The sequence below is a fragment of the Gossypium raimondii genome, chromosome 7, assembly GCF_025698545.1.
Source record: "Gossypium raimondii isolate GPD5lz chromosome 7, ASM2569854v1, whole genome shotgun sequence".
Classification (NCBI taxonomy): domain Eukaryota; kingdom Viridiplantae; phylum Streptophyta; class Magnoliopsida; order Malvales; family Malvaceae; genus Gossypium; species Gossypium raimondii.
Window position 1 is genome coordinate 8990162 of NC_068571.1, and position 25368 is coordinate 9015529.

General features: G+C 34.5%; 1 protein-coding gene across 2 annotated transcripts; it reads right to left on the bottom strand.

The window, feature by feature from the left end:
* Window positions 1-24127, bottom strand: LOC105802319 (uncharacterized). Of its 2 annotated transcripts, XM_052633783.1 has the most exons (35): window positions 23707-24127; window positions 22955-23405; window positions 21498-21752; window positions 21169-21381; window positions 20940-21071; window positions 20737-20866; window positions 20612-20658; window positions 20420-20521; window positions 20153-20260; window positions 13995-14137; window positions 13791-13885; window positions 13623-13698; window positions 13481-13529; window positions 13327-13407; window positions 12784-12879; window positions 12594-12697; window positions 11440-11905; window positions 11029-11064; window positions 10732-10939; window positions 10524-10657; window positions 10182-10362; window positions 9864-10090; window positions 9672-9767; window positions 8495-8581; window positions 8371-8403; window positions 8138-8272; window positions 7438-7498; window positions 7310-7365; window positions 7163-7219; window positions 6950-7070; window positions 5700-5816; window positions 647-736; window positions 479-521; window positions 176-282; window positions 1-38 (listed from the first exon to the last, which is right to left on the bottom strand). In XM_052633783.1, exons 1-33 carry the CDS (start codon window positions 24015-24017, stop codon window positions 502-504), a joined length of 4518 nt encoding a protein of 1505 aa, XP_052489743.1. In that variant the 5' UTR covers window positions 24018-24127; the 3' UTR covers window positions 1-38; window positions 176-282; window positions 479-501. The 2 variants fall into 2 exon arrangements, with proteins under 2 accessions (XP_052489743.1, XP_012489347.2); XM_012633893.2 differs by lacking the exons at window positions 1-38; window positions 176-282; window positions 479-521; window positions 647-736 and having other exon boundaries at window positions 5388-5816; window positions 23707-24126.
* Between the last annotated feature and the right edge of the window lie 1241 nt (window positions 24128-25368).

Consider the following 25368-nt stretch of genomic DNA (forward strand, 5'->3'; position numbering starts at 1 on the left):
GTGGCAAGAAGGTAATCAACAACTTCTGGATTGTCAACCTGAAGAAATCAAAAACGAAGAAACTAAAAAATATTAACTGAAAACACATTTTATCCAACTCCATGAGCTCTAAAGATGTATGTATTCTGACAGAGATTAACATGAGAAATGAACAGAAGATGTGAGCTAATGCTACCTCTACTAGGGACCCAATCACAACTAAGCTGGCGAACCTTAGACGTTCATAGTTCCTTTCTCTGCTCCTGGTTTTCAAGAAGGCATAAAGATACTCTGGCATAGAAGCTACAAAGAAATATTTCAATTAGAACAGTTTTTATAAAACTAAACTCCAACCTAACAAACTATGGTATTTTTATACGAGCTATACAAATACATATAGCTTCTTTTTAATCATACAATTAAAGAAAAACAATTGAACTCGAAGACTTATACAGTTCATAAAGTATTCACATATGTAGAGGATTCAAAGTGAAGTTACCTCTAATAAATGACATCTTTGTATCAGGGTGAGAAGCTAGAGTCTGTAAAGATATACAAAGAATGGATGTCATTGATAGATATATAGTACATATTTGGACTGAAATCTATTGATAGAATCATACAATACTTAAAACACTACGATAATTATAAAACTAGAAGAGTGAACCTGGAAAAGCCCTATAGCATTGCAAGTTCGTCTTACAACTCTTTCTGAAAGCCTGTTGGATACTAGTGGACGGTAAGCGGAAGTTATTACCTGAATAATGAACAGGTAATCAATCATTTAGTATTGATTTGATGTGGACATTGTATGAATCAATAAAGCTTTCAAATCTATAATTTTCTTGGAGAGTAACATGGGTATGGCGGACAAAATAGCACTATTCTAGAGATACATTAGAACTAATTAATACAATGAGTGAAATAACAGCAACAAAATTTTAAATTGTGAGTGTTGCATACAGGGATCTGTCTAATACGAATTTGCTTATTTGTTCTGAAGCTTTTCAATAACATTGGAGGATTGTACCTCCATACCCGTGTCCGAATATTGTATAGAACAAGAGTATGGAGTAACATAGAATGAAATAGCAGGACCTACCAGTAAAAGTAGCCTCATAGAACCAGGGGAACTCCATAAGAAAAATGCCAAAAGGTTACAAGAATGTCTATTCTGGGGGGATAAGAAAAGATTACAAATGAGCCAATCAGAAAATATCATGCTTATTACTAGAAAGCTATTATCTATTGATCAAAGCTCTAATTTTAGTGGAATAAAATCTTAGAAGAACTTGAAAAGTTTAACAAAAGAAATAGAAAAGGTGAGGTGAGGGTAACAATCATGAAAAAGAGTGCAAATCTTTGAATGATGATTGATGGCATTGGCAAATATTCAATCTCTCAAATTCCACCTTCTTCGAAAACTTAATACAGGCATTGGTATTTCCTTGTAAGATTCAAAAATTTCTAAGAACATGTATCAAGTACTATCTATGTTGGATATAATTACTTGTAAGTTAATCTTTTTGGAATATTCAATTCTACCATTCCTTTATAAAGCCAAGAAAATAAAACTAGTCTTTCATTTTTCTTTTATATATTGTTAACTTATGTACAGATTCTAACTTTTCCATGGTTTTGAGTTATTTGATTACGTATTCTTTTTCCAGAAACCAAACAGATAGTGGAGAAGAAAAAGAAAGAAAGGTGATACCTTGGAAAGAAGATCAAGACACTGCTCTCCGATTTCCAATGATCGAAGCTGTCGAACCAAACGGTAGATCTGAAGGAGGTTTATACAGGGGTTACGGATGGGTGGGAATGAGGGTGGAGACGCCGCCTCTCTAACCATTTTCTCCTCCGATGGAGAAAGAGAGAGAGAGGGTAGGGTGGAAAATAAATTTAATGATATTTGGGTCTTATAAAAATTCTGGTGCTGCAATTATCAGCATGAGTTGCAGAGGGAAAGAAGCAAAACAGAAAGAGAAGCGGGAGTAAAACTTAACATGTAACGATAAAGCGCGCCAACTTCCTCTTGGACCAACGCATCCAAGACTCAGCAGCCATAATAGTTTGGTTAAAATATGCCAACAATCTCTGTACTCTTTATAAATTTAGAATTTAGCCTTTGTACTTTTCATTTTAGGAATTTAGTTCTACTTTTTAATTTTAAAATTTTGATCCAGCTGTTAACACTACTAAATTTATTTTATTAAATTTAGGTTTATTATAAAATTATTTTTTTAAGGGCACATTCATTAATTTGTTACATGAATAAGATCATACAATTCAGAAAAAAAGAGAAAAAAAACAACAAACATCCGTCATCGGCGGTAAATGAGAAACTCTATCAACACAACAAAGCTTCAACCTCAACATCTATAGAACATTACGACACGTTGACAACAAGCTTTGTCACAACTAAAGCACGGCATGTTTAAAGTGATTGCAAACACTTAAAGCAATAAGGAAATCAACCTCGGATGGTCCAAAAAGCGGCAGGCAAAATCAGAAAACGAGTACAAGGACTAAATTTTAATGGTATTAGCACCTAGACTTAAATTTTAAAATTTTAAAAATATAGAAACTAAATCCTTAAAAATAAAAGTATAATCACTAATTTTAAATTTATAAAATAGATTTCCAACATATTTCAACCTAATAAATTTTATATTTTAGTAAAATTTCAGTTTCAATTTCTTTCTTTGAAACAATCTTAATATACTTTAAATAATAATAATAATAATAATATTATGAGAGATTTGTGGGTGAAAAATAAATTTGATGTCAAAATTTATAAAAGAATAATAATTTTTGGTTTTTATTATGCATTATGCTGATTTTAATTTTTCATTTGTTGTACATTGTATTGATTACATTCAACATTGTAGTTGGTCAATATATATTTTATTTATTCAACATTATGCATTATGCTTAAGTCATGTGTTTTTAAATTGTTTTTTAATAAATTTTATGTAAGGTATAGAAAGATAAAAACATCCTATAATAATTATTATTATCAATTTTTAAAATTATTTTATTTTTAATATTATTGCAATTGAATTGGTATTGTGTTGATAAGTAGCATCAATTAAATCATAAACTTAAATAATACTTGACATATCCACAATGTGAGCGACAAACAAAATTATGTAACAAATATATTTATAAAATTGATATAAATGATAAATTGCTGTAAATAGTAAATGAGGTTTTCGTTGAATGGTGAAATTCAAGTGTTTAAATCTATAAAAGTACCACAAAATCCCTTGTACTATACCCTAGATTTCATTTTAGCCCTTTTATTCAAAAAAGGGACAAATTGATTATTGTATATTAGATGAGTGAACAAAACAACCCCATCCTTTAAAGTTACACCGTTAAATGTTTGTTTTAGTGTTTTATATATAAAGTATAATAACAAATTTAGTAGTCAATCATTACCTTTATTCAATTTGGCTCTTAATCTTTTATTGAAAGCAAATTAAATTTTTTGAAATTAATAGTAACAAATTAAAAATCAATTAAATCCTTTCAAAATTTTAAAACTATTTTAAAATAATAAAATAGTAAACAAAATTTATTAAAAATTAAAAAATTATATTTTATATTAAAAATAATACGGACCGATTCATATTGATTTTTTTAAAACAGTTAAAGATTAAATTTCGAAAGCCTTATAACCATCGAACAAAAAATTTATTCAAAAACGAAGTGTTATCAGCTTCAATAAATTTTCCAACATTTGCAGGTAACTAAAATAAATAGATAAACAAAATGTGTATCCTAAGCATTAATACGTGCATAATGTCATTAGCATTTGCTTCAGAAAATATATTTGTTGAACTTAACAAAAATGAGAAGCTGAATACATATTAAAGGAACAAGAGATTCACAATGTTCTAAATAATATTTTGAAATAGCCTAAAGATGGACACACCACCCAACATCAAAGAGATCAAGAGGCTTATAAGGCTTGGAAAAAGAAATTTTCCGTTGCTTGCATTACGTTGCTAAGCAGAATGGATAACGACATCGTGCGTAAGTTCAAAAAGCATGAAATAGAATAGGAAACGTAGACAACTAAGTTCGGTGGTACATCCACCGCTAAAATCAAGTAACTCAATTAAACTCTACACCTACACCACTCAGCATCAAATGTCAAAAATGATAGAGTGAGAGTTACACTTATTTGTAAACAACAGGTTCAAGCACTTATTCAATCTTTACCTCATAGTTAGGAACATATGAACCTACACCTTATCTACAATTATAGCATCAAGAATTTGGATGTTGCTTTAAGCCATTTACTATTGGAAGAAAAATGTAGTGATACAGCCAAACCTAATATTGATTTGTATATGGTAGGAACAAGTTCCAATGAAGCTTCCAGCTTTAACGCAAATCATATAGTGAATATAAAGGCAACAAACTATAATTAGGCACAAAACAATTCTCCCAATACATTCACAGTTAACAAAAGCAAAACTAAAGTAAATGCTTTAACTGTGGTAAGAAAGATCACTTTGCTCATGAATGGACGAAACCAAAGAAGATACATACCTTTTAAGGCAATTTTTTTTCCAAGACCCTTACAGCATTTTTAGATGTAATGAATGTAATTAATAGTAGGGGTAAATTTCAAAACTATACATTAACTTTGATTTAATGGGTAATTAGATATATGAATTTTAATTTGGTACATGCACATTAAACTCTGATTTATTCAAATTATATATTTATAAAACTTTGATTTTGATTTAACTATACATATTCGCAAAAATAAATGTATCAATTTTTTATATATTAAATAAATATAATTATTTATGTATACAATATATAATCCTAACATGATACTATATTGATAATTGAGTTAGTGATTTGCAAAAATAAATCAAACAAAAATTCATATATAAAATTGTACAAAATCAAAATTTATATATAGCATTGCACATTTGATCCAAATTTATGTATAATTTTAAAATTTATCCTTAATAGTAATACAGTTGTTTCTAATATTGTATTTCTAATTGAATCTCATCCTCTGTGGATAAAATACTCAAGTGTCACAAACCATGTAGCTCAAAGACAGATTGTATTCATAGATTGCTACCTAATCCACAATAAATCAAATATAAACAACAGAAGGGTTGAAGTCAACTATATTGGTATTTGCAAATTGAGTTTGTGTGGTAAAAGACCCCTAATACTACATATGTTATTTGCTCCCAATCTATGACCAAACTAAGCATTAAACTTTCTGAACTCAAACAATTAATTAAAAATTTTCATTCATATTAGTTTATTCCGTTCCGATGGTAATCAATTGGGAGATGTAATATAATATAATTGAACCGGAAATCATTTATCGACTCGAATAAATAATCCCCATTTTTCAGTGAAGAAGCTTTGGACTGGATAAAAAGTTATTCATATAATAAATCAAATAATCATAAGATACAATGAAACCCTTTGCCTAATTTCATTTTCTACCAACGAAATGAAATCACTTAACACTTTTTAACAAATAACAAAATCATCTTTCTTATACATCATTTTCCGCGGAAAATGACATATAAGAAACTTGATCTATTTAGAATAATAGGGAAAGATAGAATGATTGTCTATGTTAGCATAGGGTCTATGAATTGACAAGCATTTTACGGAGAAAAGAACTATTCATTCATTTTCACTGTTTTCACTAGCAGAAGGAACACTACCTTGTGGATCCACATCAACAGCTCCTTCTGGATCTTCATCAATGCTGTCAATTCCATCATCTACATATGCCTGGGAGCTCACCACCTGTCCCCTCAGATCCTTGTGTTTTAGATTACCTGTAAATACAAAGATATATTGGAAACTGGAAACAATTCTAAGCATTTAGAGTGGCACTTGATGATAAAATTAGATTATGTTATCTTAATCCATATTTGATAGACGCACGATAGGAATATACATATTATTTTATGTTCAGTATGTGAAGCTTGGAGTTTACAATAGGATGATACAATTATGTTTGGCCACCCCACCCCCACCCATACTCCCACTTATCAAAATATTATGTTTGGCCAAAATCAGATTTCACTGTGCACTTGTAAATACACAGTTGTAGTGACAAATAGTTAATGGGTCCGGTTAACCGGTGACTATAGAAACCAGTTGAGGATTATTTAATTACCATTTTGATTTTTCTAGAACAGTTACAATTTTTTTCTATAAAACCCATCTTAACTTGAGTATACACATTTTAAACATAAATCCGTCTGACATTCACTTCTAAGTTGGAATAATATAGGCTAACATTTCTCATATATATATAAAATATCTAACTTAGTAAGTACAAATCTAGCCGGAGGATTAACAATATCATCCCATTTCAGTGGGACATACTCACCTATACTAAGAGGACGAGTTATCCAATCATTGCCAGTTTTGACTTCAATGAATATAAATAAGACATTTAAAGCATTAAACAGAAGTAACATTTTGACCCTTCGGAGAATTTAATTTTTCAAAAAGTAAAAAGCCAACAAAGAATTTTGTAAAATCACACTGATTTTGCAATAAATATGATAGCAAGTCACTATTTAATCTCCAAATTGATGAAAGAATACATCATCTATTTTAAAGCACCAGTATAACAATTTTGTATGAATCTTTTCTTTAAGCCAGATTCAAGCGCTAGACCAGATAAATTTCACAAGTAACCTGGAATTTTTAAAGATGTACTAGAGCAAATGCTAATTGTTTATCTGACCCTAACTTGTTTTAAACTAACGTAATAATAATTAATAAAACTAAAAACTTTTATACTGGTTTAAATGAGCATACGCTTCTTCAAGAAAGAATGAAAATATCAATGAAGCTTAGTAATGTTCCAAATATGAAGAATGTAGTGTTCTAAACCAAACCCAGGTCCCCAACTCCCTCAAAAAATAAGCTAAAAATAAGATAATGCGGTACATACCCATCCAGAAAGTGCACCCGTTAGAGGTAGAATGGAGAAGAGCCTTGACACGAAACAAAAAGCGTTCCAAAGATCTTTTAGTAGCAGGTATTTTGCTAGTGATGGCTGTTTGTTTCAAGCCCTTCAAGTACCAAATACGACAATTCAATATAATCTTTTATCATTTCAAAGTTTCTGACTAAGCCTCAAATGGATTTGATATACAAGGCTCACCTTGGCTTCAGAACATAGGGTCTGAATAGTTCGTGTAGCCTTTTGAAGTTCTTTCACCTAATGAAAAGAACAAGTCATAAGGCCTCTTCTTCTAAGCTTCAAACTTGGACCAAGCATGTCAGAAAAAAAAATTGTATCTGATCTTACCAACAGAAGTATGGCTTCATTATGCATTTGGAAGTGAACCTGCAAGAAGTCAAAAGCTGCAATACCAAGATGTCAGCGCTCGGGCAGACAGCAATCAATGACCATATTCATTTCTAAGATATAACTACCTTTAAGGAAGGAATCAACAAATTTCCCACCGTACTTGACTGCCATAGCATGCAGGGTGACCTATGCCATCACATGTCAACAAGATTACTGCCTGAAGCATAGCAACAATAAAGAGGTACTAACTACATGACATGTTAGCAAGAAATTTTTGTAATAAGCAAAGGCACTTCTATTGATTAACCACCACATACACTTCCAATTTAGGATAAGCAGTCATTTAGCTTTTACTCAACAAAACCTAGCTGTGCCCAACTTTCCTAAACCTCTGAAACAATAAAAGTTCTTACAAACTATTCTAGGGAACTATCTGAGATAAAGTATGGTCATGAAAAAGTACAAGAGTTCTACAGTTTCACTAATATATTAAATCCATAGAATTACACATGCCAAATGGATAAAGGAGAGCGATTTCATGATCCTGGTGTTCTCTCATACAATCATAAAATTCTCTCAAAAGAATTCCTAAAACAATGTTATAGAAGTAGTGACAGAAATTAAGAAGGCCAAAAATAAATGAAAAGCTAAAGGAAAATGTCATAAAATCAAATCTGAAATGAAGGCCGTTCATGTACAGAAATCAGAGACTTAACTAATTTCCCTAGTGGTGGGGAAGGTTCAAGGCTGGGAATGTAATATGCATATTTAGTTATTAGTATCTAAGAAATGTTGGCAAAGAAAACCACAGTTCTATTTGGTTACCTTGTCATGGGTTCTGCACATGCTAACTAGTGCAACAACCACATTAACATTCTTTTGCAGCCTGATCAAAAGTGTGTGAACATTTACAGGTTGAAAACCAGGTCGAACCTTCTCTAAGCGAACAACTTCCTTAACCTACAAAGAGAGAAAAAGGATAAGAATTGCAACACTTTTCACTAGTGTTTTCTATCCCTTATGATCAATGGAAACAAAGCAGCAAAATTACTGCTTACCAATTTTCCAAGAACTGTGAGATTCACTTCAAACTGCACAAAGGGCCAACCTCAATCAACATGTTTGATGGGAAACAATAAGTGTAATCTTTGAAAAGAACTTGGAAAACAGAAGATGCCCTACCAGCACACGGTACCATGAGAGGAAAGTTGCAGAACATAGAGTTGGGAAACCATAATCCTCATCTTCTGCCATTGTTGTAAGAGAGACCTGACAAAGAAATCCCCTTTTAGTGGTACTACATACAAATGAAAATGGATTCAATTGATAAGAATTGTACGCCAAATGACCCTCATGGTTCATTCTAACTTAAAATTGTCATCTTAAACTAAATCTTAAGTAGATGCAATAACCCAGAACAATGGTAAGACAAAAGAGACAAACAAAAATGTGAAGACAGGAACTTGAGAGAAAATAAAAGAAATTAGGGGTAGAAATCAGAAAGAAAAGAGAATTAGGGCAAGGATATCCAATTTATCAATATTTAGATCTCAATAATCCGTAATCAAAATTGTGGCAACCATTATTTGCTTGTGAAAAAAGAAACAAGTAGCAAAAAATATGCAGTTGTGTTTTATTAAAATTGGCAGTTCCATTTTAAATGACATGAAACTAAAACAAGTATGAGAACTAAAACTCACTGAGAGAAGGTAATGCACATACCTCCCTTTTTCTTATTTGTATAAACTTTGCAACTGAATGTGTCTTTTAACTCGTGAGGCTAACTAACCCATAAAAATGAACCCAATAGTATTATCTGTAACTAAAAGTCAAGATGAACACTCATAGGCTACAGTGCTACACCTTAAACGTTAATATTAATATAAAAATCAAACACCAATTTTAACTCTAAATTCACTAAAAGTTTCCTCGATACTGAAATTTACAATTGAACCCAACAAAATATACTATGAAACTAATGAAACATGTCCAAAATATAATCCTTCAATAAGCATGACTATATTCCACATCATTATCCCCTTAATATGAGAAAATGCAGGATCAAATGTTAAAGTATTGAAGTAAAAGAAATGACCAACATATCCCTGTACAAAATGCCAGCAACAGATATCCAAACTTTTATCGACACTTCCAATAGAACTAGCATGATCTTGTCCTTCATCACATGTAAGTCACCTGCTCTTAATTCTCTAAGAAGGAAGAGCAATTCTATTGCTAGGACAGAGGACGTACATAGAAAAACTGGCAGATCCCTAATGTATAAACATAGCATTGAAAGACAATTTCTGAAGCACACTATTAACCTTGCAACAAATGTCAACTCAACAAAGTCAAATACCTGTGGCAAAATTGTGCAGGCAAGTTCATCAAGCAAATCAGAAATTGACTCATCATATTCTAAGTAAGTCCGCAGTATCTTTTGTACCATTTCTCCCTGGAAAAACCAGCATGTATTTCAGTAGCTATATGCATAACTACATGGTATGCTAAAGTAAGAAATCACAATCAAACATAATGTAATTGGTCTCACTTTGTTCTTCCAGCCATTCTCAAGATTTTTATTGTCCCACTTATGCTTCAAAAGTTTCTTAGCAGAAGATGAAAGTCTGCCACGCAATAAAGGAAGGATCTGGTGAAACGCTGACTGTACGCTTTTATCATCTCCGTCCAACTTATCCATGACCTTCAGAAATGATGTAACAGCTGATTCCAAAGTAAAAAGAGCCTCTGATGCCACAATAAAGGAGAAAGAACATGCTGTGGAGTAGAATCTGATACAAATTAGCTACAATGAAAGGATAAATAAGCACCATAAAAGAACTACGGAATAAAGGCAAGCATTTTGCACCTGCATCAAGGATACACTCTACAAATGAACAAGCACCAAGATACAAATATTCTATTGTACCAGGTGAAGGACAAGGGTGCACATCTAAGGAACCAGTATCTAATGCTTTATCAGGCTGAAAGGCCTCAAGGAGATCTGAAAGAACTGATCTGTACCTTTGAACTTCAGAAAGGTTTAGCATCTGTTCGAGGAAAAACTATTTTAGTAGTAGAATACAACTTTTTCAGAAAAGAAAATTTTCTATCGAAACATAAACCAAATAAAAGCATCAGTTGTCAAGATGGAAAGTGCCGCACAGACATGTATGTACACTCAAAGGTAAAGGTGAGTAAAAGTATTCACCTTACTGAAACAATTAAGTATTTCCTTAAACACCATAGTAGAAATTGAAGAATTTGATGGCACAACATTGGTTAAATCTGGGTTGCCAGCAGCAGTGGATTGAAGCTTCCAGTGTTCTTGACAAGTTTCGTTACCTACAATACATTTGATAAGACTACAAGAATATAGAAGACATGGTGTTGGCAACAAAATGAAACTATCATGTTACCTTCTCCTTCTTTAAGAATACAGAACGAACTGTCTAAGTTCCTCTTAAGACTTTGAAAGAGTGGTCTAATTTTGCTAAGAAATTCATCCAATGTCATCCTGGTAACAGCAGCAGAAATAATGTTCCTTGAGGAACATTGTTTGCTCGGAGCAGCAAAGTAATCCAGCTTGTGTTGAAGATCATGAATAAGGTACAGGTATAGGGGTAACTGTCCAGAAATAACAAGTTTTCTACATGTCACCTAATCATTTTATCTATATGATTTGAAGGAAAGAAAGAACTACATGAAAAATATACCTCAGCCACAGGGTCAGAGCAACAGGTGTCGTGGTCCTACATTTGAAAAGTCACATTCAATGACTATGATCATTCTTTTAATAGAAAACAAGAAAAATAGGCCTCATTAAGTAAAATTGCATTTTGATATTTTAGGACTAAACGCTACACCTGCTAGGTCAACAAGCAATGAGCAAACAACTTAATTAGCACATAATAAAAGGTTAACAAACATATTATTTTAAAGGCACTTGAAACGAAGACAGGAACGTAGGCCATGAGAAGTTCAGATGAATTATCTTTACTGAGTCCCAAGATTATGTAAATCACATACAACAAATGATTATGCACCAGCCAGTCAAATGCCACATTCTAACAAAAAATTTAAAGGAACTGTGCAATAGTTGAGAGTTAAACTGTAAGGAGACACACCTTTGAAAAAGTCAAAATAGAAAAGCATTCCAATAGAAGGGGCCTGAACCTAAATTTCTGTGATTCCAGAGCTTGGGAAACTGGAGAAACTTCTATAAGCACCGACTCATTAAAGACATGAGAATTGTGATCCACTGATGCTGAGGTTGCCATATCTTTTGAAGAAACCTTATCTGGTACCTCCTGGCTTGTCACTGCTCCTGCTTTTCTCAACACATCAAACAATGTTTGCTGGTGTAGGTTTCCATCTGTACCAGTTGCTGAGGTCTTTGAAATCTTTTTATGCTTCCTCTTGTATGGAGATGCGGATTTAGGTGTCATCTTAGGCTCATTCTTCTTTTCTTTATTTCCCACATGGTTTGGTTGGTTTATGAATGCTGATCCACAATGCTCCACTCGAAGATGGAGCTGAGGTAGTGTTACAGGACACATTTTGATGGAATGGCTTAACAAGCTTTCGAGAAATCTGCATCAACAGCCAGCTGGTTCTTACCATCAGTATATAGAATTAGTTCATAATACGATATGATATGCGACACCCCGAAGGATAAACAAAAGAAGCTGTAATTCATAATAATGAATTAGGCTACCAAGAACCTCAACATAGTTACATTTCCGTAAACTGTTCTGTGTCACACTAAAACATTTGTATTACTTAGTTGGGAGAATAGTTAAAATTTCATAGATCCACTACACACCGATTTTGTTCGTGATTATTCTTAAATCCTCAATTGACTGGATAAGGAGAAAAGACTACCGCTAAAAGGTTGCCATGTTTTCTAGCAACCAAACAAGGAAAGCAAAACCAAAATGAGAACACTAAACCAGAAATGTGCTTAAGCCAGCCTTAGCCTCTCGTCTTGTGAAGGGAGGCTTGCTAAGTTGGGAAAACTAACTTCTTCCTTATAGAAGCATGGTAACTAGCTTACTACATTCTATGTCAGGTGAGGGCCAACATCTCTCCTTTTTCTCCTGATATAAGATAAGATCCTTTTTTTTAGTATACCTTCATCCAATGCAGTTTTTTTCAATCCCGGTGAAATTATATTTCGCATGAAACCTGCCAGCATAATTGCCCTTGGTTTCTCCTTATATCTTAATCTGATTTAAGGATAATGGACAAACTAGCAAGGAGTGAGGATTTGATGACTTACACTAGGTTCCTCATTCGCTTTAATAGCTTCTGCATTATGTCATCCTTTGAGGTCTGACTTATGGATTCAAATCTCCCATCTACTTGTGTACAGAAGGCATTGAGCTGTAGCAGTGGAAGACCTATAAACCTCAATTGCATGTTTAACAATCATGTTACTTAAAATCAACATCTCAGAGTAAACTATTCACCAGTTCCCTTATCCAGTTCATTGCATAATAAAGAGAGAGACAAATAATCTGTTTCTGCTTTCCTGTCAGAGACTGCCATTCAGCTTCTAAGAAGTACTGGCATTTTAGAAAAGGAGTCCATGTCAGAAAAATGGTCCAATAAAAAAACATGAACAATAAAATAAAAATAGAGAGCTAAGAAAGATCAACATAATTTTAAGTACCTTAGGATAGGAAACAAAAATCTTCACAACTTTTAAATCATAGAAGAAATGAGAAGAAAACAACTGTCCTCTTAAGTAAAACAGTGTGGATAAACACTTAAAAGTTGACATAAAATCGTTTTAAATCATAGGTCTGAAGTTTTCCAATACTCGGCAAACTTCATGAACAAATCACAATTGTATACAGAAGATTAAAATGTTAAGGATCTAACTCAAACAATAGCTATTACATAGAGGAAAATCACACTGAGAAAAGCATTTTTAATGCAATAGCATCATGAAACTCTGAGACTCAATGGTGAAACAATATGATGGTCGTGAGTGTTATGCTTGATCTGACCTTAGACGAGGGAAGTAGCATAGGACAGCCAAGTAATGCATCAATTCCACCAAGAGATCCTTGGTTCGTCAACCGTTCCACCTGCCATTGATATCAATTTATTAGAAAGCTTTCTTTTTTAATACTTCTGATGACTAAAACAGTATACACTTACAGTTGATAGTAAATGGAAGTTAGCAGGAAGAAATTGCAAAGAAGCATTTCTGCAAGAGAAGATTCCAAGTTCACTACACCCAATCTCTAAGGAGGATGATAATAGACATTCAGATTCAAGGGAAAGCATTAAAGAACATTACTGAGAAGAAGAAGCCAATGGCAGAATGTTCAGACAAATAGGAGACATTTCACCGTCCAAGTTCATCCATAGCTCCCCTAAAGAAGTAAAAAGTAGAAAGAATAGACTATAGTCTATCATGAGTTTACATAATACTTCAGGCAAGCACAGACAGCATTTTTAAACCTACCTTCTAAACCGCAATACGGGATCCTGCTAGGCAACTGCCCACCATCAAGATCAGACAGAAATATAGATTCAAATTCTCCTAAATGCTTGCCAATCCTGCAAAAGACAACTTTCACGCATGCAATTAATAGTTTTATTATCTTCCTAAATCCTTAAAACTTGCAATCTACATGACAGTAATAATAGATTGTTGAAGTTGTCTCACCAATCCATGATAATAGGGTGAAGAGTTGTACTTTCTAAAATTGCAGTCAGTTCATCGTAAAAGAAGATCAATGACAAGCATGATTGTTTGCAAGATTCTAAGCCAGTTTCAAGGAGCTCCACAGCCTCCTCAGCATTTGATTTCTGTTTGCTCAAGATAATAATATTTGAGGTCTCAGAAAGGTGTGAACAGTAAAAGGTGAAATCAAACATCCTAAGCTACTCAACAGGGAAAGAGAATGACAAGAAATTTCCTATATTTTCCTGTTAGTTGAAAGCACGAGAAAGGATTTCACAATCAACACTTATAAGTACTTGGAAAACAATAAAAAATCAAACATAGATAAGAACCGAGTATTACGCAGTAAAATAGTTCCAGAAGAGAAAGAATTTGAAAATTGTAGGTAGATTCAATTTCAGTTTCTGCTCTCTACTTAATATGCAAAACTATTCTTCAACTAGGATCCATCCAACCTGTTTGAACTGTTCTGTCCACTAAGGAGGCCTTGGTGCAATTATTTTCTATCCTAGAGAAGCTGTTGACTTCCTTTTAAAATGTGGCTGCGGATGAGACATGGAGACTTTTCTATATACCTTATCCAGAGACCACAACTTCACTCATATCTTAGCTTTTATTATGGTCTGAAACATTGGAAGAAATGGGTTTTAATTGTTTCAAGCACAACTATTAATCTCCATACTTTTGATGCACTACTTTAACATCCATATAATGGTCTAGACTTGTTGGAATCCCTATAATTAAGGATAGAAATCTGTTGGAATCCCTTGTAAATAGAAACTAATCTCAGTTATTGATTCTTAGGAAATTAGGATATCAATTACTGATTCTTAGGAATTAGGATTTATTTCCTTTAAAATGATTATTTTTCTCTTTATAAAGCTGTAAACTAAAGCAGTAGCAATATAACAGAATTTTTTCTTTGAGTGTTTTTTCATGGTATCAGAGCTATAGGATTCATTCGATCCTATTTCTTTCTCTAATTTCCCATACTAAAAATTTCTGTGGTTTAGTCCTCCAATGGGTGATATCAATAAGAATTTCTCTGAAACTGAGACATCACAAATAACTCAGAATATCAATCAGGGAATCACTCAAGGTGAAATTAATTCCTCCCTTATAATCACCAATCATCAGCTAAATGGGAAGAACTTCTTGCAATGGTCTCAATCAGTTCTTATGGTGATTCGTGGTCGTGGCAAATTAGGGTACATCAATGGAGAAATCCCACAACCAACCATGGCTGATCCTACTTATGCCACTTGAGAACTCAACAATTCAATTGTAATGGCTTGGCTAATCAATTCGATGGAAGGCCATATAAGCCGCACCTATCTTTTTTTCAAAACTGCAAAAGATATGTAGGATGCAGTCAAAGAAAACTACTCAGATCTTGGAAACGCCTCCCAAGTATTTAAGATCAAGCTTAAATTAAAGGACATCCGACAAGGAACACTCGAGGTAACTCACTACTATAACAATTTGAAAATTTTGTGGCAAGAACTGGATATGTATTATGAGGCAGATTGGGGTGAAGGCTTAGAACACAACAGGTTTATGATCCATCTCAACAATGAACGTCTTTATGAGTTTTTAGCAGATCGAACCGTGAGTTAGATGAGGTCTGTGGTCAATTTCAGGTAGATCACCTCTTCCAACGATCGGTGAAGCATTTGCAGAAGTTAGAAGAGAAGAAAAGCGTCGTCTTGTCATGATGGGAGATTCAAAGGAACCTAAACCTATGACTCCAATTTCTAATCGTCCTACTGAAACCTCTGCTCTCATCTCCAAAGGTCCACAGCCACAAAAACAACGTGCTGGAAATGATTCTGAATCAACAAGACCATGGTGTAGTCACTGCAATCGTGTTGGTCATACAAAAGAAAAATGCTTCAAACTCCATGGCTATCCTGAAAAAAAACAGAAGGATAATAAGACTGCCATGTTATCCTCCACTACTGCTGATGATGTTCTTGATGTTCGCTTAACCAAAACACAACTTGATACTCTCCATAAGATACTTGGTACTCCCACTACTCATGGATCTCTAGCAACTCAAGGTACTGCCTTCAACATTGCTTTTGAATCTAATAATCAATCTCCTTGGATACTCGATTCGGGCGCCTCTGATCACATGACAGGTGACTCCACGTTGTTTCACACCTACACTCCTTGTCATAACAAATCCCGAATCCGCATAGCTGACGGTTCTTACTCACCTGTGGCTGGAATAGGAGAAGTACAAATGACAGAGAATTTTTCTCTCGATAAAGTCCTACATGTTCCAAACTTGTCCTGTAATTTACTTTCAATTAGTAAACTTACTAAGGATGAAAAAGTTCTTGCTGAATTTTCTGCAATTGGTTGTGTGATCAGAATGTAAATCGGGAGGATGATTGGCACTGCTAAAGTTGATGATGGACTATATATTTGGAATAAAAACAATACACAAGGGGGATTGGCTCTATCCACTGCAAAAGAGAACACTATTATGTTATGGCACCGTAGGTTAGGACATCAAACTTTGTGTATTTGAAAAACATCTTCCATTGTTATTTCAAATAAAAGTATTAATTCCTTGAAGTGTGAAATTTGCCAATTATCTAAACATACCCGTGTGCCATACCCATTAAAACCACATATTCGGTCCCAACCTTTTTCGTTAATCCATAGTGACCTATGGGGAGCCAAAGTGAAAAAAAATATTACAGGGGGCTAGATGGTTTATAACATTCATTGATGATCATACTAGGTCTCATTGGGTCTATCTACTCAAAGAAAAATCAAACACCCAAAGTATTCCAAAATTTTCACTCAATGGTTCGAACCCAATTCAACTCTACCATACATACCCTCCGTACTGACAATGAGAGAGAATACTTCAACTCTGTCTTAAGTCCATACCTTTCTGACCAAGGCATTATACACCAAAGCTCTTGTCCTGACACTCCTCAACAAAATGGGATCTCTGAGAGGAAAAATCGTCATCTTCTTGATGTGGCTCGAGCCATAATGTTCACTATGAATGTTCCAAAATACTTGTGGGGAGAAGCTATCCTTACTGCCTGCTATCTCATAAACCGAATGCCATCAAAGATCCTCAATTTCCAAACACCTCTAAATACTCTTTTAAAGGCCTTCCCTCTATTTCATGTCCCTAATCTTCCAGCCAAAATATTCGGCTGTAAAGCTTTTATCCATAACCATCAACCAAATCAATCCAAATTTGATCCTCGAGCCCACACCTGTATCTTCATTGGATATTCCCCTACACAAAAAGGCTATAAGTGTTACTCACCAACATTGCGCCGAATGTTTGTCTCTCGAGATGTTACCTTCTTTGAAAATGAACCATACTTTGCAAGATCTCATCTTCGGGGAGATTTTAATGAAGATGAGACCTTAATACTCTCCTCATTATACCTTTGATCCTACTACTACTATCACAGACAAACCTATCCCAGATTTAGTTGTTGTTTCCCCTATACAGCAAGAATTTAACACCGTCCTTCCCAATGACAATACCTCCACCGAAGTACAACAACCACTTGATCAAGGAAAACAAAGAATCTGAGTTTACTCCGACGGAATCGTTCTCCTGAAACTGATACAGCAGTGCCAATTACATCTCCAACCGAGGACTGTTCTGAAGTAGAAGTCCCACCTCCGTCACCATCCATCTATCTTCCAATTGCAGTTCGAAAGGGTAAAAGGAGCTGCACTCAACATCCTATTTCTCGGTTTGTATCCTATGGAAATTTATCTAAGTCTTACAAAGCTTTTGTGACTAATGTTGATTCTGTAAAAATTCTAAAAAATATAGAAGAGGCTCTTGAATCAGCTGAGTGGAGACAAGCCGTGATGGAAGAAATAAAGGCCCTCAAAAACAATGAAACATGGGAAGTCTCGGATCTGCCTAAAGGAAAAAAAATCGTAGGGTGCAAATGGATTTTCACTACAAAATTTAAACCTGATGGCCGTATTGACCGATACAAAGCTCGACTTGTGGCTAAGGGATTCACCCAAACTTATGGTCTCGACTACAACGAGACGTTTGCACCGTTGCCAAGCTAAACACCGTTCGGTCCTCGCTATCTCTTCTCGCCAACCCGGATTGGCACTTGACTCAATTGGATGTAAAAATGCTTTTCTCAACGGGGAATTAAATGAGGAGATGTATATGGATTTCCCACCAGGGTTTGAAGAAAACAAGGACCAAGTGTGTAAGTTGAAGAAGTCCTTGTATGGGCTGAAACAATCTCCACGAGCGTGGTTCAGCCAATTTGCAAAAGCTATGACTAGTAGAAATTACATTCAAGGACAGGCAGACCACACCATGTTCTACAAGCACTCGGAAGAGGGTAAATGCTGCATCCTTATCGTTTATGTTGACGATATAATAATAATAGGAAATAACTCGAGCGAAATTTTGAGATTGAAAGAATTTCTTGGTACAGAGTTTAAACTTAAAACTTGGGGAGTCTTAAATATTTTTTTGGTATGGAGGTAGCAAGGTCGAAAAAAGGTATCTTCATTTCCCAAAGGAAATATGTTCTTGATCTCTTCGTCGGAAGTTGGTTTGATGGGCAAGAAACCACCAAAACTCCTATGGAGTTTAACCTCAAATTGGGAACTAATGAGGATGGAGAAGAAATCGACGGAAGAGATATCAACGTCTAGTAGGAAGGCTCATCTACCTATCTCACACTGTCCGCACATAGCCTTCATGTGAGTGTTATTAGCCAAGATATGCATGCCCGAGGAGAAGCACCGAAGTCGCATATAGAATACTAAGATATCTAAAAGGAACTCTGGTAAAGGCACATGCTTCAAGAAGACTATCAACCGAAGCGTGGAAGTCTACATCGATGCGCATCAAGGTGTTCATAATGATAGACGCCTACAAGTGGCTATTGTAGTTATGTTTGGGGTAATCTCGTGACGTGGAGGAGCAAAAAACAATCTGTGGTAGCACGCAGCAGTGCAGAGGCAGAGTATCGAGCACTATCTCATGGTATATGCGAAGGAGTTTGGATACAAAGACTTATGGGAGAACTAAAAGTGCCTTTTACCAGACCTATGAAGATGTCTTGTGACAACCAAAGTTGTTGTTAGCATAGCACATAATCCTGCATCATGATCGGACCAAACATGTGGAAATAGATCGTCACTTTATAAAAGAAAAAGTACACTCAGGAGAAGTATGCATCACCTACCTACCTACTAGACAACAAGTTGCAGACATGTTAACCAAAAGTTTGAACAGAAACATGTTTGAAGAACTTAGTGGCAAGCTGGGTTTGATTAACATCTACACTCCAGCTTGAGGGGGAGTGTTGGAATCCCTATAATTAAGGATAGAAATCTGATGGTATTGGAATCCCTATAATTAAGGATAGAAATCTGTTGGAATCCCTTGTAAATAGAAACTAATCTCAGTTACTGATTCTTAGGAAATTAGGATATCAATTACTGATTCTTAGGAATTAGGATTTATTTCCTTTAAAATGATTATTTTTCTCTTTATAAAGCTGTAAACTAAAGCAGTAGCAATATAACAGAATTTTTCCTCTAAGTGTTTTTTCAAGACTCAAGATGCACTTGTTGATTTTTTGTAGTCATTAAAAATTTTCTTGTAACTAATGAAAAAACTATGTTCTTCAGACTGCTTGTGGATTTACTGGCACCAGTGACAGTGGAACCATCTATTTACATCATATCCTTCTCATATGCATGGTCAAATGCAGTCAGTCACCCCAAGCTGTAACATAGACTTTTTGACTACCAGTTTTAATGCCAGTAATGCCCAGCCGAAGCAATTATTCAAACCATCAACCTCCTGGAAAGAAACTTTTACAGTAGCTTGTGATGTGTCAAGATAAAAGTTTTTGTCAATTTTCAGCAGGTTTCTGCTTTTGTTTTCCTTCTAACCAGTCTTCAGCATTGAAGGATAAACAACAGACATGATTAAAGGAAAAAGAAAACAGCAATTTACCTTCAAGATCACAACATGCCATGTGTAGCATGTACAGTTATAATAATATGCTGCAATCTTTAAGTAAGATCAAGTGATCAACAACTAAATAGCAATATAATAACCAAGAGCCACAGATAGGGGATACACTGATACTAGGTCCTACCTGAAATGGTGATGATGAAGTGACATTACTTTCAACCCCTAGACATGAAACTATTTTTAAGATTCCAATTAGGCCCATCTTTTTGTACTTCAGATCCGGATGGCCGACCTGCCCAATTGAAGGTAATGCTAGTCAAAGTAACTTCCATTGCTAAGATCCTCCACTTAAATCTACAGCACAGAAAATTGAGAGATACAATCTAAAAATTGCACTAAAAGTCAATGTTCAAAGCACCCTATTCTCAAGAGCCATGCTGGTGCAAGATACCTGCTTCCGAACAATAATAAAAAGTTCATTTGCAATGGAAGAGCCCAAACAGTCAGCACTAGAGCGAGCTAGCAGTGCCATATGGCTGAAGACTTCATAAACCTGCACTGACTAAATGTTAATGACACTTTCACGTACAACTTTGTCCTTATAAAGGTTAAAAGATCAAAAATATAATGAGCAGCAATAAACCTTATAAAGATTTTCTATAGTCAATCCCTCCAAGTAGTCCAAGATTCCTGAGAATAACATTAAACTAATGAAGAACACAATAGCAGCAAAAGATAAAGAAAATCTGAAAGCAAAAACTTAGCTACCATTTATATGATATGAAAGTGGAATCAGTTCCCTTGCATGTTTTGAGGCAAGTGAAGCCATAATCTGAAGAGCAGAAGTAACTTCAAAACTAACAGCAGAGCCCACATGAGTAACTAGTGCACCAAGAACCTGCACAAAGCCACATGAAAGTCTCTTGGAGAAAATGAACCTAATCTTGAAAGAGGAATATATTGATGCTTACTTCCTGTCTTGAATAAGTATCAGCAAACTCTTCAAAAAGAAGAGTATACATGTAAATGCCAAAATCCCTAGCCTTTTGTTCTTTGCAAGCCAATATATACTCAGATAAAGAAAGGAAGGACAGGAAATATTCCTAAGAAAAAAAAAAAAAAAGATGCAATCAGATGAGTTTCTGGAATATATTCAGCAAAATTGGAATGATCTTAATGCCGAAGAATAGCAACATATACCTGTGCGAGTTCCTTGTTCCCACAAATGCATTGATCAAGCATAACTTCTTGAATGCAACCTTCAACAATTTTCTTCTTAAACACCTTTTCAACGCTTTTTCGCATGGACTCACCATTTGTGTACAATAGTATAAGTAGCCACATGTCGATTACTTTGTGATCTCGAGGTTTTTCAAGGCCATTCAATTCCTTCAAAATCTCTTGACAGAGTAGCTATAGGTAATGTGTAGATATAAAAGAGCATATCAAATTAAAACCATAAATTGTCAAATAAGAAAGAGGATATAAAAACATGTATTGTCAAATAGGAAAGAGGATAAATTACTTACACTCTTAAATTGAAGGCTAGATCTCAAAGCATCTAGAATAGATGCCTCTGTGTTGTCAACAACCAACTTCCCTTTGAGTTTATTTTTTTGAATTGTGCGATTATGTGGTGTCCTAACAAACTTTAAATGCTCACGTATCTGTGAGATTATTCTTCGAACATTTAGTTGTGTGGCAGAGAGCAGTAAAAATCGAAGCAGACAGGGCATGTGCTCCGCATCAATTGTTCTAATGCATGATAGTGCTATGGTTATGACCTTCAATGTAAAGAAAGAGAATTAAATTAGATATCAAAGCAAGAGCTACATAGCACCTTAAAATTTTCATCGGCTGCTAAAAATGTATTAGAATGATGAAAAGAAGAGGGCTCAAGTCAAGTTTCTCCAGTCAATAAAGGTAAAAAAGCCACTTGAAAGGAAAAAATTTATATATTTGATAGAGAATATTCAATTGAGCTAATGGCATTACATATTTTCACATCAACAAGTAGAAATACAAAAAACAAAAGGCAATATACATTTGATGAAATTACCGGAAGGATCAAATAAAAAGTGTATTAATGGCAAAGAAGGCTGATTAAGGTCACTAAACTATAATTTGGGACTCCTTTGCAGATCTAGGTTTAATGTTACTTGTGGCTGGTTCAGTTTAAGTTTTTGTTTAGTGGTTTGGTTTCGGTTTAGACATTCCTGTAAATTCAAGTCTTCCTAGAAATGAGCGTATTGGAAATTTCAGGGGCCTCACATTGGTGTACTAATATTATGTATGGCAAACCTGTTTGGAACTGTCTTTGTTCTTGCAACCCAAAGTTGGTCTATGTATAGCCTGACCTAGCCTTCTAACTTCAGAAGACACAATAAGAAGGTTTCTGTATCAAATACTGAGTGAATTCAGGTGAAGTTGAATACCTTTTATAGCTGTGAGTGCCTAGAGAACACAAAGTGAAATCACCTAGGTATTTTCCTCCTAAGAAACCTCAATTACCAAACTCAACAGCCTTTGTGCTAATTATCCTTAATTCAACTTAACTGCTAAGCCCAGGAGCACAGCTAGTCTACCATAACTACAATTACCTCACTCTGGGTAACCAAACAGACATAAACTTCTAACTTATCTACGACTGATAAAAGAACTGAATTGTAACATTCAAAACTCAATTCCAATCCTGTATTTTATTTCAGGTGTAATATTGAACAAAAGACCCTGAACCACTGATTACTTTGCGCTGCATTAAATAGCTGTATTATTGTAGGACAAGAAGACAAAATATTGAATCCAAGAAGTAACGTTGTCTTCTATGCTGAAGAGCGGAAAGTTTCATTTGCATTAACCTTGCAATACTACTTTGCAGATTTGTTACCACTTATAAGAAATGTCATTATATGATAGAACATTAAAATAAATAAAATAAAAATCAAGTAAACCACGTAGTGGAAAAACTAGACAGAAGAGAATAAACCTGTTCTTGCAACTGATCATCCAAATTAAGATTTGAAAAAGAATCGAGCACAGGAACAATTACAGATGGGTCCTCATGAAGCATTTGCTCAAGGGAATCAATTACAGTCTTGTTATTTTGATCACCAATGATCTCGGGCAATGATCCAATTATCTCTTTTTTCAAGTGTAAAGGACAAATGGAAAGAACTTGCAATAACTTATCGGTGAAGGAACTAGGATCAACAACAAAATCAAGCCACCGAAACTGATTAATGATAAGCCTAGAAACATCATCTTCGAGGGACAATGATGTTTGGGATTCTCCAGGAACTACATCAAAATATTCAGGAAGTTTCTCAAGGAGCATAATTTGGAGGTCTAATTGGATCGGTGCAACCAGCAAGAGATGCCGGACTAAGCTTTCACTTCTAGCGGGACCAAAATTACTTCCGTTTGAAGACATGAGAACCCTGAAAGCATTTAATTTGTAGGAAAAATGAGGCATTTGGTCATAAATACCAATGGAGTAAGCAATGCGAAAACCTTAAAACACCTTCCAACTGAATCTCATTCTATTCTCAAGAAAACATATATATAGAAGGATAGATTAACAGATTAGTCCTAAAATCCAAAAGAAATAATAAAGCCAAAAACTAAAAGAAAATCCAGTACGATTAGTTAAAAAGCTAGGCAACAGATAGATTATGCATGTAAACGGGGAAGCAAAAACGAAAAATTTTAAGTTAGCAATTGGAAAAAGAGTGAACAGACCTGCGAAGATTGGAGGAAGACTGAATGTAAGAAGAGAAACCAGATAGAAAAACGGAGCGATCGTCAGTAGAAGAAAAGAGGCGGGAGAGGTGGCGGCGGAGCTTGTAGGGATCTGAAGGGAGGGAGGGCGGGCCTAACGGGTTTACCAAGGTACAACCGCCCTCAGCTAAGATCGAAACCATCTTCTCAACAGCATCAACGGCAGTGCCGATGTCGTTTTGAGGTTTGGGGATTTTGGGCGGAGGAAATGGAGGGACAAAGGAAGAGGAAGATCTCTTCCGTGACTGTTGTTGCTGCCGGAGCAATACCATTGTTCTTTTTACTCTAAGAGTTCAATTTGCAGCGGCTTTGTTTCGGAGGCCGGTAGGCGGTGATTTGGTCTAGTGATTTTCCCTTTGCTTCTTTGGAGAAATGACTGGAAATAAAGCGCCAAATTTCAAGAGTAGGAACCGCTATTTTTTTAATATATAATTTTGAATTTTTTTCCCGTCATCCTCGGGTCAAAATTCAAAAGACGGATTACCCGACCCTAATCTCAATGCTCTCTCTCTCTAAAAACACAATACTATTTTTTACTCGCTTTTTTTTATTTAAATTAAATTTTTTTTGTTTAGGAACATGGGTAAAATACTAGAAGAAGCTCATTTTTAAAAGTATGACAGAAAAAGGTTAATTTTGTTCAAAGTTATGGAAATAGGCCAATTTTATAAAAACGTGCCTAATTAATATTGTTTTCAAGAGAAAGTCAGAAAAGTCCGTTTAGCTCAGCACTTTTTTCCCCTCTAACCAATCAAACGCGTCCAAGTCAACGCGTTCCCCTTCCCAATAGTCACTTCCAACTACTATTTTAAATAGCCGTTGGCCCCTCCAACCGTTAAAAAAAACTATAAACCCCACACACCTTCTTTTCGCTCACATTCCTCACAATTCTCTTTTCTCTCAAATTTCTCAATCAACTCTAAAAATTCTCTTAAATTTTTTTTCCTAAATTCTATTTTTATTTTTTATTAATATTTTCAAGATTTTTAAAAAAAGTTGTTCATGTTCAACATAATTTAGTAATGGTCGGATCTTTAATCTGTCTCGATAACAAGCACATCCCTTCCAACCAATTACAAATGGTAAGAATAAATTTTAATTTTTTTTATTTTTTATTTCATTATTCTATTTTAACTTAATATTTTTTTATAATTTTTACGTAAATAGGGCGTAAAAGTAAAGTCGAACTAATCCGAAGATTTAGCTTTTCCTCGATTTAAGTCCGATGGTGGTTTATCTTGATCTAAATGGATAATTTCAATCAATTAAGTACTTCTAGAATTCAATTTAATCCATAATTCATATTTATGCAAAATTACAAATTTTTCCCTAATATTTTAACTTTTCCCAATTTAGCCCTTAAGCTCATAACTTGAATATAGTTCATTTTAGCCTAAATACAACTTAACCAATGTTACTAGGGACCTTGAAACAACCCATAATTATCAACAATTCACAACAAAACTCAAGGATTTATACTTTTAACAATTTAATCCCTATTTCCATAATTCAACAAAAATCACTTAACAAAACATGTTTATTTTACAACAAAGATAAATAACCCTTCAACAAACATCAAAACACAATAAAAAATCCATGACAAGTCCTTCTAAATTTGATAAT

Excerpts from the sequence above, each read along its gene's own strand:
- LOC105802319 (XM_052633783.1), bottom strand. The coding sequence starts at position 24,017 with ATGGTATTGCTCCGGCAGCAACAACAGTCACGGAAGAGATCTTCCTCT. Across the intron at positions 20,522-20,611 it reads CTATAGAAAATCTTTATAAG|GTTTATGAAGTCTTCAGCCA; the intron begins GTTTATTGCTGC and ends TAGTCAGTGCAG. Across the intron at positions 14,138-20,152 it reads CTTCATCATCACCATTTCAG|AAATCAAATGCTGAGGAGGC; the intron begins GTAGGACCTAGT and ends TTGAGCAAACAG.